Genomic DNA, 22,897 nt, shown 5'->3' with positions numbered 1-22,897 from the left:
GAAAACAGGGAAAATAAATAGAAACCATTAACTTATTCTATATGAAATAAAAATCTAAGAAATACTGATCATTGTAGAAAATTTGAAAAATATAGAAGATTGGAGAAAAAAATAAAATGACCTAAATCCTGTAACCCAGAAATTACCTATAATAGATATATCCCTGATGTTTTGTTGTATTCCCTTGTACTGCGCAGGTGTTTCTCTACCTGCATACACACACACACACACACACACACACACACACACGCACATGCACTCACATAGGTAGGACTGTATAATCTTCTTTCTAAAAATTTGTATGAAAACGTAAGCATTTTCCTAAGTTAGTATAAATTATGAAAACTATGCATAGCTCCCATTTCTCCCAGTTATAAAAGTTATATGTATAAAAAATATACATGCGCATTGTTGGAAAACAAAATTACCCATAATTCAATCACTCAGAACTATCAGTGTTTCATTGCTTTGTCTTTCCTTCATGCATACTAACAGTTTTAGGATATTTGAATTAGACTAGCATTTATTTTTCTGTTTGCTTTTTTTCATTCAGCTACATCATAAGCAAAGTCTCATGACACTAAAAATTGAAATAAGCATAATTTTCATGGCTACATAATAGATTCAGTTGATTACAACTATTTTCTGATCATAGGATATTAATTTCCAATTTTCTACTGTTGTAAATGACAACAATGCAGTGAACAGTTTTATGCATAAATAACTTTGTGTATTTTGATCAAACCTTTTCTTGGATAGAGTCAGAGATGGAATTAGATCATGAATATGATTGTTTTTAAAGTACCAGAGAAACTTCTTAACTCATCAGGTTGTCACCGTCTGGCTTGATTATTTCATTTCAAGTGAATATTCAGACTGTCAGACACAAAAATAAATCATACAGTAAAATAAAAATGATATTTGGTTTACCCATTATTTTCTTTTATCTTAATTAATTGGAATAATAACAAATTTAATATATAACTGAATTACTTGAAACGGTTGCTAAGATGTTACCGTATTTGCCGGCGTATAAGACGACTGGGCGTATAAGACGACCCCCTAACATTTCCACTCAAAATACAGAGTTTGTTATATACTCGCCGTATAAGACTACCCCCTCTTCCGCACACCTTCCACACACCAAATAAAAGGTAAAACAATATCAGATTTGATTTGGCCCACTGAAGTGCAAACAAGCGTATTGTATTTTGTGTCACCACATAACCGTTTTGGCGATGTTGAGCCACCATGTCTGCTACATGTTTTTCGAGTTCTGGCCAGTGTGGGGTGCCTCTTCTTAATGCACACTTACCCCTTGGCATACTCTTTAATGCTTTCTCATTTGATTTCCAGTCCCGAACCATCTTTTCTGTTACTCCATATTGTCTTGCAGCAGCACAATTATTATTTTCCTTAGCAAAGTTTATAACTTTCAGTTTAAAATTTGCATCATACTTCTTTCTTTTGGCTGGTGCCATGATAGGGATGATAGGGGTTTGACTGGTCAACATTTTCTATGCTGTACTGTACAATGGTGCAGTATTGTGGTTGGCTGTTGGCTGTATACAAAGCCTGATTTGATTGGTCCCTGCTCCCTGTTTGCCCGCCCTGTCACTATAGCAGTCTGGTCCACCCTTGCATCAGCATCTCCCTGGGACCTCACTAGTGCGCAAGTGCGAGCTCTTCAACATTCTAACAGGCACCATGATAGCGCAAAATCGCGAATCTTCAATGCATATGTAAAGAAATATACGGTAACCCGAATTTACCACACTCGCAAAATCGCACACAGCCGAGCATACACCCAGCAGCGCTGCTGATGCCTGAACGGTATGTGGAATGAAGTGGGCGGGCATCGGGAGGCCACTATGGCACGGGGCAAGCACTATGGGCAGTCTATCTGAAGTGTACCTGGCGTATAAGACGACCCCCCACTTGGAGGCATATTTTTCAGGGCCAAAAAATCGTCTTATACGCCGGCAAATACGGTATCTAGATTATACAAATGGTTAATCAAATCATGAAGAAAAAATTACAAAAGTTGTGTTAGTTGGTATTCATAATTAGAGAATTTGTTGACAATTTTTAGTTTGTCAGTTAGAATTCATTGAGCTGATTAATCTAATTTTACTAATAGTTTAGGAATATGAGAAGACTTTCTTTTCCTAAAAGATCTGCTGAAGTAGTGTAATTAATTACGTATGCTGAAGGTTGCGTTTGGTTTAATACTTCATGAGAAAGTTGCCTGGTTTCTATGGCTAACTGAGAATTATATACTTATTTAATTTTATGTAGTTGATATGGAAGGTTATAAAGATTATTTAAAGTAAAAATTAAAGAAGAATGCGTGCATATAATAAAATGTTTAAAGTGTATTGTAGGGCCGGCTGAGTGGCTCAATTGGTTAAGAGCTTGCTCAAGAGTGCGAGCTCTGAGCAACAGTGGTTCGATGCACGGCCCGAGCTGAGTTGCCGCTGAGCTGCCAACAGGATGGCTCGGCTAAAAAAAAAATAAAAAATAAAAAATAAAAAATAAAGTGTACTGTATTATCTCCTGGTTATATAAACATTTTACTTTAATTGTGTGCAGAGTTTTAAAAAGTTAATTGACATTGACCCTATTTTATGTATTATTTATATTTATTTTTTAATAATCAAGTATATTTTTGTGGGAAGTACAGTAGTCTTCCCTTATCCACGGAGGATATTTTCCCAGACCCCCAGTGGACGCATGAAACTGGGGATAGTACTGAACCCTATAAATACTATGTTTTTTCCTATACATACACACCTATGATAAAGTTTAATTTATACATTAGGCACAGTAAGAGATTAACAACAACTAATAATAAAACAGAACAATGATAACAGTATACTCTAGTAAAAGTTATGTGAATGTGGCCTGTCTTTCAAAATCTCTTATTGTCCTGTACTTACCCTTCTTGTGATGACGTGAGATGATAATTGCCTACGAGATGAGAGGAAGGGAGGTGAGTGAGACATTAAGTAAAATAAGTGTTACTTGAACACAAGCACTTAGATACCCCGACAGTCAGTCTGATAACCTGTCAAATAACTGAGACGGCTACTGAGTGACTGGCGGGCAGGGAGCATACGAGTATACAGCATGGAGATGTGGGACAAAAGGGTGATTCATATTTTCCGACCACAGTTGACCTCCAGTAACTGAAACCACAGAAAGCAAAACCTTAGAAAAGGGGAGACTGTAGATTGAAATAAATCAGAAGCTAATGTGGGAATTGTGCATGAGATGTGTATGAAGGTTAGAGCCAGAGTGTGTGTTAGTGAAGGAGAGAAAGTAAAGGCTGGTTAGAAATTGTCAGTTGGTAAGACTGGGTGCTTTCAAGAGTCTGAAAGTGGCATTTTGTCCAGGAAACCTAGGGACACTTGTATCTTGTCCTTGACTTATGTTCCTTTCCTCAAATTTCTTGCAGAAGAATACTCATATGAGTACAGGTCAGGAATCAGCAGAGTATAATAACATTTTACGCGTATTTCAACTGAGGCTTTCGTTCCCAATGGCTTTGCAGCCTGGACTCCGTGGAGACCTCCGTTTGCCCTGGTTAGCTCTAGTCTGAATCTCAGACATCACCTTTCCAGGGAGATGAAAAGTCATTTTCACCTGGGCAAACGGAAACGGAACAAGAGGAAGCATTTGCCCCATTGCTTGTAGAGAATATGGCTTTTGTGTACCAAGGCGTTCTCAGGAAGGTCTAGTAGTGATGGTTACATTGTGTGGAAGAAGATGGAGTGTGTGGGGAGGGAGAAAACCATATGCTTCTGCCTTTCCTGTCTAGCTGCTTGGAGGAATGGCCATACCCTTGGTATCCTGATCTTTTAACCAGGCATAATGATGTTGTCCATTCAAACAGTGGCCAGTAAAATATCCTTACGATTGAACAACATTATCAGTGCTCCTATTCCTAAGGGAAGAAGTAGCCTTGATGTTTTGGGCAGTGAAGGGGGGAAATTTGAGGACAGGGGCCTTTGACCCTTGAGCCCCTACCTGGATGTCAGCAGATGGGGTAGGATGAATTATAGGGGATGGTGAATACCTAACAGAAGAGGCTCAACATTTTAAAAAAATTCTCACTTGAAGTTGAATGTTAAATTTACCTTTTCATTTTAGGAATTGGAGAATGACACAGCTTTTCAGCAAGCTGTGAGAACTAGTCATGGCAGAAGACCTCCAGTAAGTGAAGTTTTCTTAATTGTAGCAAAAAAAACCACCTAAAATAAAATTTACCCTCTTAACCATTTTTTACTGTAAAGATCAGTTAGTGTTAAATATAATCATTCTCATTGTTGTGAAACTGATCTCCAGAACTTTTGCATCTTCCCAAACTGAAACTTTACCCATTCATCAACTCCCCAGTCTCTCTTCCCCCCGACCCCCACCAGCCCCTGGAGACCACATTCTACTTTCTGTCTCTATGAATTTGATTACTTTAAATGCCTCATATGAGTGGAACCACACAGTATTTGTCTTCCTGTGACTGGCTTATTTCACTGAGTACAGTGTCCTCCAGGTTCACACATAACGTAGCAGGTGACAGGATTCCTTCCTTTTTAAGGCTGAATAATATTCCATTGTCTGGATAGACCACATTTTGTTCTGTGAACACTTGGGTTGCTGCCACCTCTTGCCTATTGTGAACCATGCTGCTATGAACATGGGGGTGCAAATATCTCTTTTAGACTCTGTTTTCAATCCTTTGGATAGCTACCTGCCCAGAAGTGGGATCGCTGCCTCCTATGGTAATTCTATTTTTAATTTTTTGAGGAACTTCTACACTGATTTCTATAGTGGCTGCTCCATAACACACTCCCACTAGCAGTGCCCAAAAGTTCCAGTTTCTCCACATCCTCACTAACACTTGTTATTTTCTATTTTTTTTGAGAGTAACAGTTTTAATGGGTATGAAGTGATTCTCATTGTGGTTTCGATTTGCATTTCTCTGCTGATTAGTGATATTATCTTTTCACTTGCTTGGTGGCTGTTTGTGTATCATCTTTGAAGGACTATTCAAGTTCTTTGTACATTTTTTTAACTGGGTTACTTGATTTTTTTATTTTTGAGTTCTAGGAGTTCTTTATATATTCTGGATATTAACCCCTTATCAGATATATGATTTGTAAATATACTCTCCCATTCTGTAGGTTGCCTTTTTACTCTGTTGATTCTGTCTTAATCACAAAAGTTTTAAAGTTTGATGTGATCCCATTTGTCTATTTTCTGTTGCCTGTGCTTTTGGTGTCGTATCCAAGAAATCATTGCTAAATCCAATATCATGAAACTTTCCCCCTGTGTTTTCTTCTAAGAGTTTTGTAGTTTTAGGTCTGTAATCCATTTTGAGTTAACTTTTGTGTATGGTGTAAGATAAGGATCTAACGTCATTCTTTTGTACCTAAATATCCAGTTTTCCCAACACCATTTGTTCAAAAGACTGTCCTTTCCCCATTAAATAGTCTTGGCACCCTTGTTGAAGATCATTTGTACTTATACATCAGGGTTTATTTCTGGGCTCTTTATTCTGTTCCATTGGCCTATTTTTCTGTCTTTGTGCCAGTACCAAGTTTTCATTACTATTGCTTTGTAATCCGCTTTGAAATCAGGAAGTGTGAGTTACCCAACTTTGTTCTTGTTTTTAAAAAGTGCTTTGGCTCTTCAGGATCCCTTGAGATTCCAAAAGAATTTTAGGATGAATTTTTCTAATTCTTCAAAAACTATCATTGGGATTTTGGTAGGGATTGAATTGAATCTGTAGATTGCTTTGGGTTGTATAGACATCTTAACATATTAAGTTTTTCAATCCATGAACATGGATGTCTTTTCATTTACTCGTTTTTTTTAAGTTTTTTTCAGCAGTGTTTTACAGTTTTCAGTATATTCAGCAAATGAATTTTAAAGTATTTTAGATCAAAGAGTTTTTTATGCTTTTTAGAATATAAACATTATTATTTATGTAAGGCACTGGAATATGTTTACCTAAAACACTCACTGTTTAAAACATATTTGTGTTTCTAATTTTTAAAGTTGCATAAATACTGATTCTTCAAAACGTTGGGCTTTATTTACAAATTACTTCTCCCTTGGATAAATGACCCTCTTAATCTTCCACCAGTACAAAAATTGCTGGAGTGATTTTTCAGTATTATTAGAATTTTTGTACACACATTTGACTTGCACATGCTCTCTGCCAAGCTTCTTTTGTGGCTGAAAAAAAACAAGATTGGCACTACATGCAGAAATGGAGTATAGACAGTTGTATCCCTAATGTTCCTTTTAAATGGCTTCTCCCCACGTGCCTTCTACTACACAGCAGTGGTTCTCAGTCCCCCACACCTGTCCCAGGGGACATTTGGCCTGGACGTATTCTGGTTGTCAGAACTTGGGTTGGTGCCACTGGCATCTGTGGGGTCGCAGGCAGAAATGCTGCTAACCACCAAACAGGCACAGGGCAGCCCCACCCTCCATAAAGAATTATCCAGCAAACGGTCAATGGTGCCAAAGTTGAGAAACTGACATACAGCAACTCCTCTGCTTCCCATGAAGTGCCCTCCTGCTTCCGTGTCCCTCGTTTTGTCACGTTCTCCCTTTCCTCCCTGTCACACGTATTAGTTAGTAAAAATAAATGAGCAATATTAAAGCACTTAAGATGCAGAGGGTCTTGGAGTAGCTTGCCATCTCATTTATGTAAGTGAATTTAGTATGGTTCCTACAGTTAGAGGACAAGTCCTCCATGACACTGTCCTCACCTCTGACACCTGCTGCTGCAGGTGCCAGGGCTTCTGTGATTCTCTGAAAGGGCTAACAGAACTTACTGGAAGCTAAACACTTTCAGTTTAGACAGGGGAAGTTTACAGGTTAAACTCCACCACGGGGAGAGGCACAGGGCAGAGTCTGGGGGTCCAAACATGGAATTTCTGATGGCCTTGCCCTGTGGAGTGCTGGGTGGCATCAACTCCTTCCAGCCACTGTATGTGGTGACAGGATTGACGGAGCATTGCCAACCAAGGAAGCTCACCCATGACTCTGGTACCCAGAGGTCTGCCTGAGGCTCCATGGCACACTGTCTGCCTCTATGTGGCTGACTGTAAGCTTCCAGCCCTCCTGGCGGTTGGGGCTAGTGCCTCTGGATGCTGGAGCTGGTGTAGTGTGTCCCAGAGCTGCCTTTGTAAATCACATGCAGAATGTCTGGTGGGCGAAGCCTCGGAGATTCCGAGGCCTAGAGATCCTCCCAGGAGCTAGGCCTCTGGGTAAAGTTAATTCTTAACTACACATTCTACAACCTGCATTTTAATTTTGAGTTACCTTCATTACGCAAAGAAAAACCATAGGGTGAGATCTTCCTCTAGGCTAGTGACTAGACTTTAAGCTTTTTGCAGAGGCAGACTGTTGTAGTCATTGTTCTTTTCTTTGCATATGCAGGTGCTTCATAAGTCATATCGCATGATTTAGCATACATAAGCGAATGTTATCTTCCAGTTAGTGGTTTCAGGTATCCAACGACAGGTGATAATTTCACTAGGCTGGCCCTTCAGCAGTGTTCAGATGTGACCTCAGAGACCCTCATTTTATAGCTGAGGATATCGAAGCCCTGAGAGCCAGAGGTCTCACAGCTGTCTGTACCTGGGGTAGAGCTTAGGTTGCTTGACCCCTGCTGAATGGTATTGTCATCGCATCCTGCTTATTACATTAAATAGGGAAATAGTGTAACTTTCATACAAAAGGTACTGGGCTCACTTAAGAGAGATAATATGCTAGCTCCTAAGGACCTTTAGTCTTCAGAAGGGAAATGAAATGGACTCAGATATTACAAAGCATAATGTAATAAGTGTTGTAGAATGAGCAGTTGGGGACCATAAAGAAATGGTATTTATCACAAGTTGGGACAATCAGAAGAGGCTGCTTAGGACACAGATTTACAGTTGAATGTAAAAAGGTATGTGCGGTTAAGACTGACGGTGAGATATGGGAAGAAAGGCATGACAGGTGAGGGTATAAGGTGAATAAGGGAAGAGATGGGGTAGAATCCATTCTGTCTGAGAGATCTGCCCAGTGCTAAAACAAAACAAAGCAAAACAAAACAGATTTAGTCATCATAAGTAGTTAAAAAGAATAATGTCTCTTTCCTTTAGTTTGCATTCATGGAAAAAGTGCTGAGACCCTGTCTTTCCTTTTCAGCTTTTTCTAAGACCTGTTATCTGTCAACTAGGTCAAGTTTATTTATTTTATTTTTATTTTTTAAGTGTTCTGTATTTTTACTCCTTTGGTTGGGGGGGCTACTAATTCTATTATTAATGAGAAAGATATAGTTAATTTTACGCTACGATTGCAGATTTTTTTTTTTAGTTTTTTTGCTTTATATATTTGGAGCAAAAATATTTAGAAATGTTATATTTTCATGGTAAATTGAGCCTTTTGTTGTTATGAAATGTCTTTCTATCTCTAATAATGCTGCTTGTCTATTTTGTCAGATATTAGTATATTTAATATGGCTACACCAGTTATTTTTTCTCTAGGGTTTGCATGATATGTCTTTCCCATCTTTTTACTTCCAACTTTTCCATATCCTTCTATTTAAGATGTATTTCTTATTAGCAACACGTAATTGAGTTTTGCTTTTTTATTTTTTATTTTATTTTATTTTTATTAACTGAGCCATCCTGCCACCTGTTGGCAGCTCAGCGGCTGCTCAGCTCGGGCCGGGACTCAAACCACTGTTGCTCAGAGCTCAAACTCTTGAGCGAGCTCTTAACCAACTGAGCCACTCGGCCGGCCCTGAGTTTTGCTTTTTTAATACAGTCTGATAGTCCTATTCTTTTAGTGAAGTATTTAGTCCATTTACATGTAATGAAATAACTGATTTGGTTTAAATTTATTGTCTTACTATTTGCTTTTAGTTTTTCCTGCCTTTTTTATGTTTCATTTTCTTTCTTGCCTTCTTTTGTTTGATTGTTTTATATTATTCCATTTCCCACTCTGTTATCTTGGGAGTTTACATCTTTTACTATACTTTGCATATTTTCCTAAAGATTACAATACTCGTCTTTAACTAGAATGTGTTAGTATTTTACCACTTCCTGGACAATGCTAGAATTTTACGTTATTTTCAGTTGCAGAATTTCCATTTATTTATTTATTTTTTTATAGTTTCCCGTTGTCTGCTGAAATGGTCAAATCTTGTCTTTTAATTCATTAAACATATTAAACATATTAAAGTCTGTGATTGATATTTTCATTTTATGTATCACCTTCTGGATTTTTTTTTCATTCTTTTGTTTCTCTTGGCTTTTGGTTAGGTAGTCTTGCTTCCTGTATGTCTAGTTGCTTTTGATTGAATGCCAGACATTATAAATGAAAAATTTTAGAAATCATTTAAAGCTGTATGTCTGTGCTGTCCAGTGTGATAACCACTAGCCACATGGGGCTGTTTACATTTATTTATTTAAAATTAAATTATTTAAAATTATTTAAAATGAAATAATATTTAAAATTCAGGTCCTTGTTACATCAACCACATTTCAAATACTCAACAGCCATGTGTGGCTAGTGGCTATCATATCAGACAGTGACGTTTCCGTCACTGCAGCAAAGGTCTGGGTGATCTCATCTGTCAATAGAGAGAATTCACTTTTGATTATGGCCCTAGAGGCACTAGGAATTCTGGGTCACCTTAACCCAGTTGAATTTGAGATGATTCTATTAAAGTCTAATAAATTGGACTTCAGCCCTTATGAGGGCTGGTATACTTCTAACTGACTTTTCAGCCCTAGAGTGTAGCCTTTTGAGATCACATCTAGAGCTGGGAGAATTACCAGAGCGGCCACAGGCCCCCAGCTCCAGCATGGATCGCCTCAGGCCTATGAGTCTGCAAAAGGCAATGAACAGATGCCTCTGGCAGAGAAGCAGGCTGCATGCAGGCTTACCTCTCTAGCTTCCCTGTTTCCTTATCTGGAGAACCAGTAATTCTTCAGCCTTGGTTCTTTAATGTATTCAAACTGATTTTTTACAAACATATATTTGTCCCTAGCTTTTCAGTTCTTAGTGGCAAAGTTGTTTAAAACAGTAGCCCATCATAGCCAGAAGTAGAACTCTCTACTGAAGTTTTCATCAAACATTTCAAACGAATATGCCTAATGACTGATATATTTAGGTCAGCTGCACCTACATTATTTGAGTCCAGCTACAAGTTTGTGATTGGCATACCTTGCATGGTTATTTCAAAGGTGAGAAACTTTAGGTTCAGAGAGATTAAATAAACTCAGCTAGTAGAGGAAGAGCTGAGATTCAAACCCAGATTTTCTGACTCCAAATCTTGTGTCTATTGTTAGACCTAGTTAGTGGCTGGCAGTCATAAGTGTGATAGATTATCGATAGGAGCAGCTGTGAAAACTGACCTTTCCTATTGGCACCTCAGGTCTAAAGTCTCTTTTGTCCTTTAAAGTGAATTTCAGAATAAGTCTCCTTCTCAATACTTAAAATACCTGAGCTCTTCAATATTTAGGACAATTTAAAAGAAGTTATTCTAAATATTATGTACACATTTCTCTATTGATGAGTCTATATTTTCCACTTCTTTTTCAGTTTTCTATTATATAGCTTCATGTGAATTCTATTAACTATGTTTTTTTTCCTCTCCAAGATAACTGCTAAAATACCAAGCACAGCAGTTACTAGACCTGTAGCTACTGGATATGGGGTAGGTTTTCTTAAGCTGAAACTATTAAGATGCTATTTCTCATACATAACTTCACTTTAGGCAGCTCTAAATAATTATGGCTATCTTTCTGTTCATGAGCCAGATATTGTTTCCATTATAGATAGTTATGAACATTGTAAAGTCTCATTTGATTAATAGCTTTGAATATTCTAGTCATTTTGATTGTAAATATATCAGAAAACATTTTATTACTTTTTTCTATTTGTAAACCTTGTTTTTGTTGTTGACTTTCTTTCCTTTTCTGTATAACATCACCAAGTCTCATGTGTATTCCATTCATATATTTTATGTGAAATTAGGTGTTATGTAAATGTAATGATGTTTATAACTTTTAAAAACTTACTAATTAATACATGAAAAAATAAAATTTAAGAAAAATTTCAAAGGTATATATTTAGATCTTGCTTTTATTTGAGATCTTTGGAGGAAAAGTGCTATATAAAAATCCATACAGGGCTGGCTGAGTGGCCCGTTGTTTAAGAATTGACTTGGGACACCAGCTCTGAGCAGCACGGCCCCGGTTTGGATCCCACATGAGCGCCACTGACACTGTGCCCTTTACAACTAAGATGGTGAACAACAGCTTGATCTGGAGCTGGACTGCCATGAGTTGCCCACGATGGCGTAGGCTGTAGTGGGGCTGGCCGGTAGCTGGTGTGAGCTTTTATGAGCTGCCGTGAGCCACCGTGAGTGGCCGTCCAATGGCTGGCAAGCGACTGCCTTACCTGGGAAGAGTGCAATGATAATATCAACATGGGCCAGTGAAGCGACGTCCTCCACAACTAGACTGAGGAACAAAAGGACAGCAACTTGTCTGTGCCCCTTCCCCAACTCCCAAACTCTGTTCCCCTCCCCCAACTCCCCAGTAAAACCTTGAAAAAAAAATCCATACAGGAAAATCTTGCCCAAATTTGGATGTTTTAGCTTACATCAAATAATAGAAGAGTGGGAGAAAAATGGGAGAATGAGGTGGCATAGTGTTTCCTAGTCTTTCTAACATACTTCTTAGGGGTCAGAAGGATGGTTTCAGAACCTAGAAGTCCATGGCACTTGCCGTCAAGCTGTCCCTTTATATGAATGCAGAAAGTAGCCTTATACGTAATATAACTGTGTGTCATATGAAACATACTTTTATTAATCAGCATACACATATATTACTCATAAATGTGATTTTTGGTGATATTTCAGAACAGGAGACAGCCAACATTTTCTGTGAAGGGCCAGACCGTTTAGGATTCCCAGGTCAGACAGCCTCTGTTGCAGGCACTCAGCTCTGCATTTTGTAGCATAGGAGCAGCCATAGAAAGGGACGTGCCTGTGTTCTAATAAAACTTTATTTACAAAGGCTGAGGTTTGTAGTTTGCTGACGCCTGCTTTAGAGTTTTATTGTTTGACCCTTTGTCCTCAGTGATAAATGGAACAAATTATGTTTAGGTTTACTTGCCAATAGTATGAAGAAAAAAGTTATGAAGAAAACTTTCATAGCTTGGTTTATAAAATTAAATGTAGATTTTGGGGGAACTATTTTAACTTAGTTTTCTGTTTACTAGTCCAAGACATCCCTGGCATCATCAATGGGAAGACCAATGACAGGGGCCATCCAGGTATCTCTGTCATGTGGCTGTTAATTTGGGGCCTGTCTTGTGACTTAGAATGTTATCACCTGAGTTTTCTTTTCTTTATTATATTATCCTAAAATGCTAAAGAAGATGTTATTGATACAGAAACCTGATTCTTACATTGTGGCTGAAGGTTGGCCTGTTGGAAGCCTTTGGATCTGCTCACTGAGGACTCAGATGAAAGCCTGCTGGGCAGTGGACGCAGGACTGATAGTTTGCTTGCACGGTGCACTCTGGGACTCATTCTTCCCGTGCTGTCATTTACAACAATTTCTGTGATTTCTCTCATGGGCACAGAGGAGACCAGGCAGAAGTAGCCAGCCAGCCAGCTATATAAGCTGAATAAGGCACTGTGTAAAAATCCATGAGTTGTTTTCTTTACAAACGGAGTAAGCCCAGTTAGATCAAGGAATTGAAATTTTATAGGGGAAATGGGGAAGTAGAGAAGGACTGACATAGAGGAGACAAAATAAGCAGGTAGTGATTAAAATCAGTATTAAAAGTGGGGCTATAGTAAGATATGTCATGTGCAGAACTGTAATTAAGAGCTAGATCTAACTTAAGAATACTTGTAAGTGATCCTTATTCTTTTAAGGATGGAGTTACTAGACCCATGACAGCCGTGAGAGCAGCTGGTTTCACCAAAGCAGCTTTCAGAGGTTTGTCATATATCTCTACTAATTGTTTTTAGATGTTAATATTTCTTACTGTTTTTATGATGTAAGTATTATTACCATTTTAAATAAAATCCAACATGCCATTGATTATAAAGTGCACCATTATTTTAGGTACCATTATGAAAGAAAAGGGGTGATGAAAATACTCAGCATCTCAATTGGGGTAGTAGTTATACTGGCATGTAATTTATCAAAATGTACTGAATTGTAGATGAAAAATTTGTGCATTTTATTTTATATAAGTTAGAGCTCAATTTTAAAAGACTGAGGGTAAAATAGTATTTACATATGTAATAACTTAAATAATTTAAAAATAAAATTATTATGACAAAAATTAATGTATATTATACCAATACGTACAATTAAGAAGCCAATACCAGGTTTTTACATGATAGAGTTCATAATAGGCATCGATTACTGTGGGGGAGAAGCAATATTGAGAGAGTACCTCGTTTTTATTTTTACATGTTAATACACAAATTTTATTTACATAAATTTATGTAAAAAATTAGACTGGTTTCTCAATATAGAAAATGTTTATGTAGACATAATAAATGTCCCGCCTATTTAATAAATAGGTAATGTAAGCTATTTAATAAAGAATTAAATAATGTGCAACGTTTCACATTTTATTCACTTATGCTGGTCCAAACCAATCTGAACTCTTGCATTGTGTCTCAGGCTCTGCATTTGACCCCCTGGGTCAGTCAAGGGGCCCTGCTCCGCCTTTGGAAACCAAAAACGAAGATAGGTACGTAAGTCCCTGTGCTGTTGTTTTTGTTCTTGTTGCATATTTTTATTTTCTAAATACGTAATTCTTTAGTATTTTAAAAGTTCGTGTCAGCAGAATTATAATCAAAACTTCATTACTAGTTCTTGGAACTAGCAAAAGAATCAAGTTGAAAAATAGCCATGTGTGTTCTGTGCAGTTTTATTATATTATTTGACTTTAAGATCTGCCTAATTTTTATGCTTGCCAATATTGATTGTCTTGAAGGCCAAATGGGGCTGAAAGGTAGTAAGATATGCTTATTTGAAAAGCATATTTCAAAGAAAAAATTAAGAGAACATATGAGAAGTTAGTTTTCATATCAATATTGAGAAATTTAATTTGTATTGCTTTAATTTAGTTTTGTGCTAGTGGCTAGAGAGTAGTCAAAAAGCTATGGTATTAATTCAGCTGTATACATTTACTGCTATCTGGGTACCACTGAGGCGTACACTGTACACATAGTTTTAGAAGCCGACATTACTGCATACTCGCTGTGTGCCAGGCACTGTGCTGAGAGAAGACTGAGCTGTTACTATCACTAGTTCTTGGAGAGAGAAAGTAAAGCAGAGGTCTTGGACTTGGGAGCACTAATAAGTGGTGGGACTGAGATCTGAACACAGACTGTCTATTTCCAGAGCTAGTGCTATTAACCATTACACTCTTTTGCTTCTATATAATATCTGTTTTTAATTTGTAATTTTAAAGCCAGTGTTTGGACTATCATACGAGTGTAAATTACATAATTTCCCTTTTCAACTAACAAGGAACCTCTAGAAAATCAGTTTACTTTATGTCCTAGTTAATGACAGCATGTCTGCTAATAAAAGTATGCTGTTTTATTTAAATATTATGTCATTCTGGATCCTTTCAGCTACTAACAGAAGACACATCAGAAACACACACAATAAGAACATTTATTATCTTATAAAACAGGAAGTCTGGAGGAAAGGCAGTTGTAGGATCGTTAATTTGTTAGTGTTTCAGACAACTAGGAAATAGAATTCTATATTTTGTTGTAACCTTTATAAAACCACCATCTGTTATGCTCATTGTTCATTTAGAATTTTGCAGATCTTTGAAAACTAATAAAATTTATCCCACCTGACTAAATTTGTAGTCAGGTTCCACTGAAGAGTATGATTCCATAGACAAAGCTATACTGTGAAATTTATGTCTTGTGTTCTTTTAAAAAGTTCCACTTGTGGAGGATTATGAGAACTGCGATGTATTCCAATATACTTGTAGTAAAATTTTATTTAGGCACTATGTGTGTTCAGAGTGTTGCATTTTGCTGGAAGAAAGTGGCAGCAAAGCAACGGTATGTCATTTTTGAAAGGTGACTGATTTGGGGGTGTTATGTTTGTTACTAGTGAAGTCAGGGTTTAAACCTCTCACCTTGTTAGAAACCTTCTCTTCAGCGCCCAACTGGTAGTAAATAATAATATTAATTATCTCTTTTATGGGGCTTTAGTTTTCCTAACCATAAGATAAAGTTTTCATTTGCCATAACATCTGAAAAAAGGATCTTCTTTCTTTTGGGGATGATAATATAATAGCGTGGGTCCTGGAGTTCCCTTACAGGTTTAAATCCTGACACACTACCTTACTAGCTGGTGATCTTGTGTGTAACACTGAACTTTCTAAACTTCAGTTTCCCTACCAGTAAAAAGGATGATAGTGCTTTTATCAAATGTTATTATCAGGAATAAATGACATAATTAGGGTGAAGCATGTAGCCTAGTGTGAAATTATACTTGTGCGAAGTATTAGCTATTTTCACTATTATGAATAATTATATAATGTGATTATTAAATATAGTAGTATATTAGTTCTTTAATGCCACTTATTCATGTGTCTTACCTATGACCTATTCTTAAAGGTCTTAAAGCACTTATAAGGGCTAGCCGAGTGGCTCAGTTGGTTAGGAGCTCGCTCAAGAGCGGGAGCTCTGAGCAGCAGCAGAGTCCTGGCCTGGGCTGAGCTTGCTGCTGAGCTGCCAACAGGTGGCAGGATGGCTCAGCTAAAAAACAAAACAAAACAAAAAAACTTATAACGGAAATGTTAAAAGTAAATCAAATTTTAGGATACGTTATTATTAGTGGCTGAATGATTCAAAGTACACCCGCTTTGTTTTTTAATAGTCCAGAAGAAAAGATTAGACAATTGGAGAAAAAAGTAAATGAGTTGGTAGAAGAAAGCTGTATTGCCAACAGCTGTGGAGACTTGAAGTTGGTAAGTTCATAAACTAATAGGGTTTAGGACTATGAAGTGTGTGCACCTGGTTTTACATATGCACGCAGACAAGCATATGTATAGTAAAGACTTTTGCTTTGCTCTTGACTAGCCTTGGAGTGTTCATGGAAGCAATTATTTGGAAAGCCTGCAATTATAACTCTACTTCATAAGCGCTGATGTCAAAACAGTTGGCTGATTTTGTAATTTCTGACATTGGTCGTTTTGGTGTGGGAGAAAAGTTCCAAGGCATCGGCTGATTAAATTCAGCGGCCTGGTGAGTTGTGGGGTTCGACCCAGCCTGCTGGACGACACAGCACAGCAACTGTGGTCCACACACAGAGCACTGGGCTCTTTTTTTACTTCAGCCTTGCTACCCTGGGGTGTTGTTACCAGAAACTGCAAAGTCATGGTTTGCTTTTTGGGAATCCCACTTTGCATTTTTTCAATGATTAAGTATTTTCTCTTAATTTGCTTTCATTCACATTTCTTTGTTTGTTGTGCCATATAAATACAGATTCTGTGACTTAGTTATCAGATTAATGAATTCCATTAGAAAGAATTGTTCAGTATGAGAAGCTAATTTTATTGATCATAGAACTGGTGCTTTTTTATCTAGTTCTAAAAAAATCTCATGTTGAATTAATCCATCTGTGGTCATTCTCTCAGTGGAAATCAACAGAAGGTTCCTGGCATTCTGAGTAGGATGTAAGAGCTAAACTAAGCATCTGTCTTAATACTGGGTGGCAGTTATACTTTCACTTGTCTGTATTTTGAGCATCCCAGAAACCAAACAAATCCATCTAAATCCCTATCTCACAAGATGGAATTAAAATACCCAAGGATTCAGGAGTTGGAGGAAGAAGAAATACAGTAAAACCTTGGATTGTGAGTGACTTGGTTTGCGAGTGTTCTGCAAGACGTTCTATTAGGTTGGTGCAAAAGTAATAGCTGGTTTTTCCCATTACGAGTAATGGCAAAAAACAGCTATTACTTTTACACCAACCTAATAATACATTTTAACTTGGTAAACGAGCAATGTCTTGCAATATGAGTAGTTTGTTTCCGGAACGAATTATGCTCGCAAACAGAGGTATTACTGTAATCAGCATGGTCAAACCTAAAAGTGGTGGAAGGTGCGGTGATAAAGAAACTCGATTTGGGAAAGTCTACCTCCGTTTTGTCCCTCAGACTCCCTTTTCTTTCCCAGAGGAAGCACATGACATTTTTCTGATGGTGACCTCCAGTGTAAACAGTCTGTGTTATCGTCTGGGTTCTGTTTTCAAGGGGAGTGTGGGAGAGTCCCGCAGGGCCTGGCCCAGCTGCGCGTGGGTGTTTCCCACATGCACAGATGCTTGTAACGAGTGTAAACTTGATTTCAGGCCTTAGAAAAGGCGAAAGACGCAGGGAGAAAGGAGAGGGTGCTGGTGAGGCAGCGAGAGCAAGTGACAACTCCGGAAAACATCAACCTGGATTTAACTTACTTGGTAAGTGTGACGTGAGCAAAGTTATTTTGGCTAGGATTTGTAGATTCCAGAAGTCTTTTATCTTTTTTCTTTTAAAATCTTATTGAAACTCAGATGCCCAGAATTAGATTAATAATAATCTTTCTTTAGTTCATGAGACATTCTCATCTTTGGTCTGTGCAAAGATCTTTTTAAAATTTTTTTAGTTAATTAGTTGTTTTTAGTAACTTAATAAGAACTCACAAACCCACCAGCCAGTGGCTCTGTTTCTTGAAGATTGCTAATATTTATGCTCTATTCAGTGTGGCTACTTTAATGAGATTCTAATGTGGACTTTTTGGTGTGTGATTTTTGAGAACTTCAAACTAGACAAATATGACAATGTCCTGTGAGGGTAGTAAAAAAAAAATGCTAATTTCTAGCAAAACCTCTTTAATTCTGAAAAGACAGTTCCTTGACGTTTATACTGCTGTTTAAAAGGGTGTATTTTCAGTGGGAAAAGACTTCATATGCCAAACAGATGGGAAAAAAGGATCTCTGAGACTTTGAATAAGAAGAATGCTTAGATGTTTACTACTTACAGCTAATATTTTTAAGTTCTGTGGCATCTTTAGATTAGGGAATAATTTATAATGACAGTTTTTTACCTCTAGGAATATAATTTACTATAACTTAATGACTTAAGTTATAATTTTGCATATGCAGAAATACTATTCAAATAAAGGTTTAAGATATTTCCACATGTTTAATTTATACAGAGGGTGCCAAAAAAATGTATACACATTTTAAGAAAGGAAAACTGTATTAAAATTGTAATACTTACTATATGCCAGTAACAAAAGATGAATACAAGTCACGTTTGACTTCTGCAGTTTCAAGAGGTGCTCAAAGTGGTTACCATCAATGTCCAGACACTTCTGATTACAGCGAACTATTGCTTGAGCAAAGTTGATCAAAGTGCCCATTTACATACATTTTTTTGTCACCCCTGGTATTTATTAAGAGAATATCCCCACATCTTCCTTATTCCTTTTATCACCAGCAACATTAACAATACATATTTATTCTTTGTGGGTCTTCCTGAGATTAATGGATAGCAAAACTACCTAAATTATAGAAAGTTAAGGTAAAATTCAGAGAGACAGCCTTACCTATCTCAATGTTCTGGTTCATTTGAAATGTGAGATTTTTCTGTCTACTTCATTTTCTAATTGGCTGGGTGTCTTGATATAAACAGCTAACTTTGTGATAGGATTTTAATCTCTAGAAAACTTATAGGCAAAGGGGCCCTAAAATGGTCATTATCTTTTTCCAATATTTTTTTCCTTAGGTTCTTTTCAACTTGGCCAGTCAATATTCAGCTAATGACATGTATGCTGAAGCACTAAACACATATCAAGTTATAGTGAAAAATAAAATATTTAGCAACGCAGGTAGGTGTATATAACTGGTTTTTGTAATAAGTGTAGTTCCTTTGTAGTGCTCATTTACATTTCCTCACTTCTGGTTTCTCACAATGAAATGATCTATGCCCTAAATAAATTTGTATTTAAATAGAAGTGTCCTGCTTAAAGATACTATTTATATGAAAACCCACACAAATACAAATGAGGACGTACAGTTGGTATGAGGTATATTACCTAATGGTAAACCAAAAAGATATTCTGTCATCCAAGTAGAATGAAGCATAGCAACCTCATTGAACATGTTTTCCCTCAGAATTTACCTGCAAGAGGCTATATAGTTTATATCTAGCATTTATAGCGTGTAATTTTTTTGGCAGCAATATTAAAGTTTATCTATATCATTTTCTTAATATCATATTAAAATGAGTGTGGCATTATTGAGTCTAATTTTTAAATCCCATATTTTTCTTAGAAGAAAAAACACAGCTCCAGTTTTATAATGTAAGTCAGTTGTTTTCTAGTAGTATTTTTAGGAATCCATCTGTCCTAAGTTCCATTTCCTCACAGAACTACTGTGTGGATACATGAAAATTGTATAATTATTTTAAAGGGAGACTTTTTTAAAAAAAGATTTTATTGGGGAGTTGGGGGAGGGGAAAAGTGTTGGGGAATTGGGGAAGAGGAACAGACAAGTTGCTGTCCTTTTGTTCTTCAGTCTAGTTGTGGAGGATGTTGCTTCACTGGCCCACGTTGGTATTATCATTGCGCTCTTCCCAGGAGAGGCAGTCGCTTGCCGGCCATTGGACAGCCGCTCATGGCGGCTCATGGCAGCTCACGAAAGAGCACGCCCGCTGCTGGCCAGCCCCACTGCAGCCTACACCGTTGCTGGCGACTCAGGGCAGCCCAGCTTCAGGTCAAGCTGTTGTTCACCATCTTAACTGTAGAGGGCGCAGCGTCACTGGCCCTCATGTGGGATCCGAACTGAGGCCCTACTGCTTAGAGCTGATGTCCCAAGCCAACTCCTAACCAACGTGCCACTCTGCCGGCCCTAAAAGGAGACTTTTTAGTAGTGTGTGAACCTTCATAACTTGAGAAAAGCTTCAAGGAATATGAATTAAAGTGATTTAAAATATCATAGAAAAAGTGAAAAACATAGAATATTATACGTTCATTCTTTTTTTTTTCAATTAGGAAGATTAAAAGTGAATATGGGAAATATTTATTTAAAGCAAAGAAATTATTCCAAAGCCATTAAATTCTACCGGATGGCGTTAGATCAAATTCCAAGCGTCCATAAAGAAATGAGGTGAGTTTACGTAATGATAACTTTGAGAAATTTAAGTGTTATTTTTCAGAAACAGGGTAACTCTTCTGACCTCTTGTCAGTAGGCTGAACATTTTGAAATGTTTGTACATGAGAGGTGTTAGATTTATGTGATGTGTCTGTCATATTTTGGTCGGTCCTCTTATGGATACTTGCACACATTTATATAATGACAAGTTAAAGGTTAAAGGCATAATGTATGATCAGTTGAAATAAAACTAAGCTAATTGGCTAATATAAGGAATGACCAGCAAATACAGCTTACTGCAAACACAAAGTCAAAACAACAGTCCTTTAGAACATACCAGACCCCAGAATGCAAGGCTAGAAATTCAGACCCTCTGACATTCTTGCTATGGATTGAGAGTGAAATAAATAATGAGAAGAAGGGATTGCTTCTGAATCTCAGGAAGGGAGTGGGGGTGGGGGAGAGAAGCTGGGATATTTTCTATTCCTACAATATTTCAAGAGCAGACACAGTAAATTACCTTATGGTTAGGTAATAATAACCTTGGGAACATAGAAGTTTTCCAGGATATTACTGGTCATAATTTCCTCTAGGCACAGTACAATTTCCCTGTAAAAGTTAAATTCATTTAGTGATCATTTTTTTTTTATTATGCACAATATCTTATCATCATCAGTAAGTATCTGGCTTATAGAACATAGTGCCCTTGAGGTATTTTTAACCAAGGTGAGGCCAAGAATTTTTGAGAATTTTAGGAAAAGGTAATATTATTAGACAGCGTATGTTAAGTGCTTGATAATCAATAATTAAGAGGTGCTATAATAATCAAAGAAATAATTATTGAGAACAGGAATGGTCAAGAAAGCTTTATGAAAGAGGTGTACTTGAGGTGGGTTACTGAAATGAGGAGGAGAGAAGAGAGAAGGGGATACCGTGAAAAGAGTCAGGGAAATTGGTGTTAATGATCTGATCAGAGAATTATGAAGAAACATATTTAGTTGAAACTGAAGGATTATGTTGAGGAGTGGTCACAAATAAGATGGGATCACGACCTTTAGAATGTCTATAATCAAAAGACAGACAAATAGCAAGTATTAAAGAGGATGTAGAGAAGTCGGAACCCTTGTACATTGGGAATGTAAAATGGTGTAGACAACTGTGGAATTATTTAATTAGGCAGCTTTTAAAAAAAATGAAACAGATTTACCGTATGACCAGCAGTTCCATTCCTGGGTATACACCCAAGAGAAATGAAAACGTTGTCATAAAGGATTGTGTGTGAGTGTTCATAGTAGCATTATTCATAATTGCTGAAAGTGGAAACAATCAATGTCCATCATGTGTGCAGTCAATAAATAAAGTGTGGCATATCCGGACTATGGAATACTGTTTGGCAATATAAAAGGAATGGAGTCCTACAACATGGGGGAGCCTTCAAAAGGTTGTCCTGGTTGAGAAAAGCAAACACAAAGCGTCACATATCGTATGACTCCATTTACGTGCAATGTCTAGAAAATGCACATCCAGATGGAAAGGAGATTAGTGTTGCCCGGGGCTGGAGGTGAGGATGGAGAGTGACTGCTAATGGGCACAGGTTCTCTTTTTCAGGTGATGGAAATCTTAAAGTAAGGACGTGGTTATAGTTCCACAGCTGTGTGAATATAGCAATAATTATGGAACCGGATACTTAAAAAAAGACATTTAATGATACGTGAATTAAGCCTCAGTAAAGTTTTAACAAAACCAAACAAAAAAAGAAGTAAAGTTCGTTCAAGAGTGCGAGCTCTGAGCAACAGCGGTTCGAGTCCTGACCCGAGCTGAGCTGCCAACAGGTGGCAGGATGGCTCAGCTAAAAAAAAAAAAGAAGAAATAAAGTGGGAAAGAAAAGAAGGAAATTATTTGTGGAATGCCTTGACTACCATACTGAAGAATTCAGTCTTATTGAAGCTGATCCATGTTTCTTTCTCTTCAGGATTAAAATCATGCAGAACATTGGGGTTGCATTTATTAAAACTGGCCAGTATTCTGATGCCATTAATTCGTTTGAGCACATAATGAGTATGGCACCAAATCTGAAGGCAGGCTTCAACCTCATTCTCAGCTACTTTGCCATTGGAGATCGAGAAAAAATGAAGAAGGCATTCCAGAAATTGATTGCTGTTCCATTGGAAATTGATGACGATGATAAATATATTTCACCAAGTGTGAGTATGAGGAAGACTTATGTAGCCAGCTCTTCGTTATCTATGCTTTTCTGTTTCCAGAAATGAAAAAGTTGGAATAGATGACGTCTTAGGTTTCTCCTAGCCTTGTATTTACATGTTTTAATTAAATAAATTTAATGTGTTTTATCATTTTCATTTGTTACTTAAATTATGTTGAGAATGGGATGCCATTAAAATAGGGCTAGAGATTATGGTTAAACAGACTGACTGTACAATTTTAGTGAGGAAAAAAAGGAGAATCTTAGGAAAAGTAAGATTACATGCCATTCTTTAAGAGTAGTATCTTGACTAAGGAACCCCTAAAGGCTTTTTCTTTAGTCATTATTGAGCAGAGGGAACTGAAACCATATGTACCAACTGTATCAAGAATGAAAAGAAGCGGGCCAGCCGAGTGGCGCGATGGTTAAGAACTCGCTTGGGATGCCAGAGGGCCCCGGTTCGGATCCCACATATGAGGG

At 37.3% G+C, this 22,897-nt stretch overlaps 1 protein-coding gene across 8 annotated transcripts in view; it reads left to right on the top strand.

Annotated features, from left to right (window-relative positions):
* Positions 1–22,897, top strand: part of IFT88 (intraflagellar transport 88) — a 112,189-nt gene that overhangs the window by 6,813 nt on the left and 82,479 nt on the right. For 3 of the 8 annotated variants that reach the window (XM_019652384.1, XM_019652388.1, XM_019652382.1), the window contains exons 3-12: positions 4,153–4,215; positions 10,673–10,729; positions 12,301–12,354; positions 12,965–13,028; positions 13,728–13,797; positions 15,960–16,050; positions 17,433–17,537; positions 18,847–18,949; positions 20,114–20,228; positions 22,187–22,418. In XM_019652384.1, the coding sequence (XP_019507929.1) occupies positions 4,153–4,215; positions 10,673–10,729; positions 12,301–12,354; positions 12,965–13,028; positions 13,728–13,797; positions 15,960–16,050; positions 17,433–17,537; positions 18,847–18,949; positions 20,114–20,228; positions 22,187–22,418 (954 nt within the window). The remainder of the gene's footprint in view (positions 1–4,152; positions 4,216–10,672; positions 10,730–12,300; positions 12,355–12,964; positions 13,029–13,727; positions 13,798–15,959; positions 16,051–17,432; positions 17,538–18,846; positions 18,950–20,113; positions 20,229–22,186; positions 22,419–22,897) is intronic. The other 5 variants (XM_019652385.1, XM_019652383.1, XM_019652387.1 and 2 more) reach the window with 5 other exon arrangements.

The sequence above is a fragment of the Hipposideros armiger genome, unplaced genomic scaffold, assembly GCF_001890085.2.
Source record: "Hipposideros armiger isolate ML-2016 unplaced genomic scaffold, ASM189008v1 scaffold_178, whole genome shotgun sequence".
Lineage (NCBI taxonomy): Eukaryota > Metazoa > Chordata > Mammalia > Chiroptera > Hipposideridae > Hipposideros > Hipposideros armiger.
The sequence above is the reverse complement of the archived record's forward strand: the minus strand, read 5'-3'. Positions and strand labels throughout refer to the sequence as shown.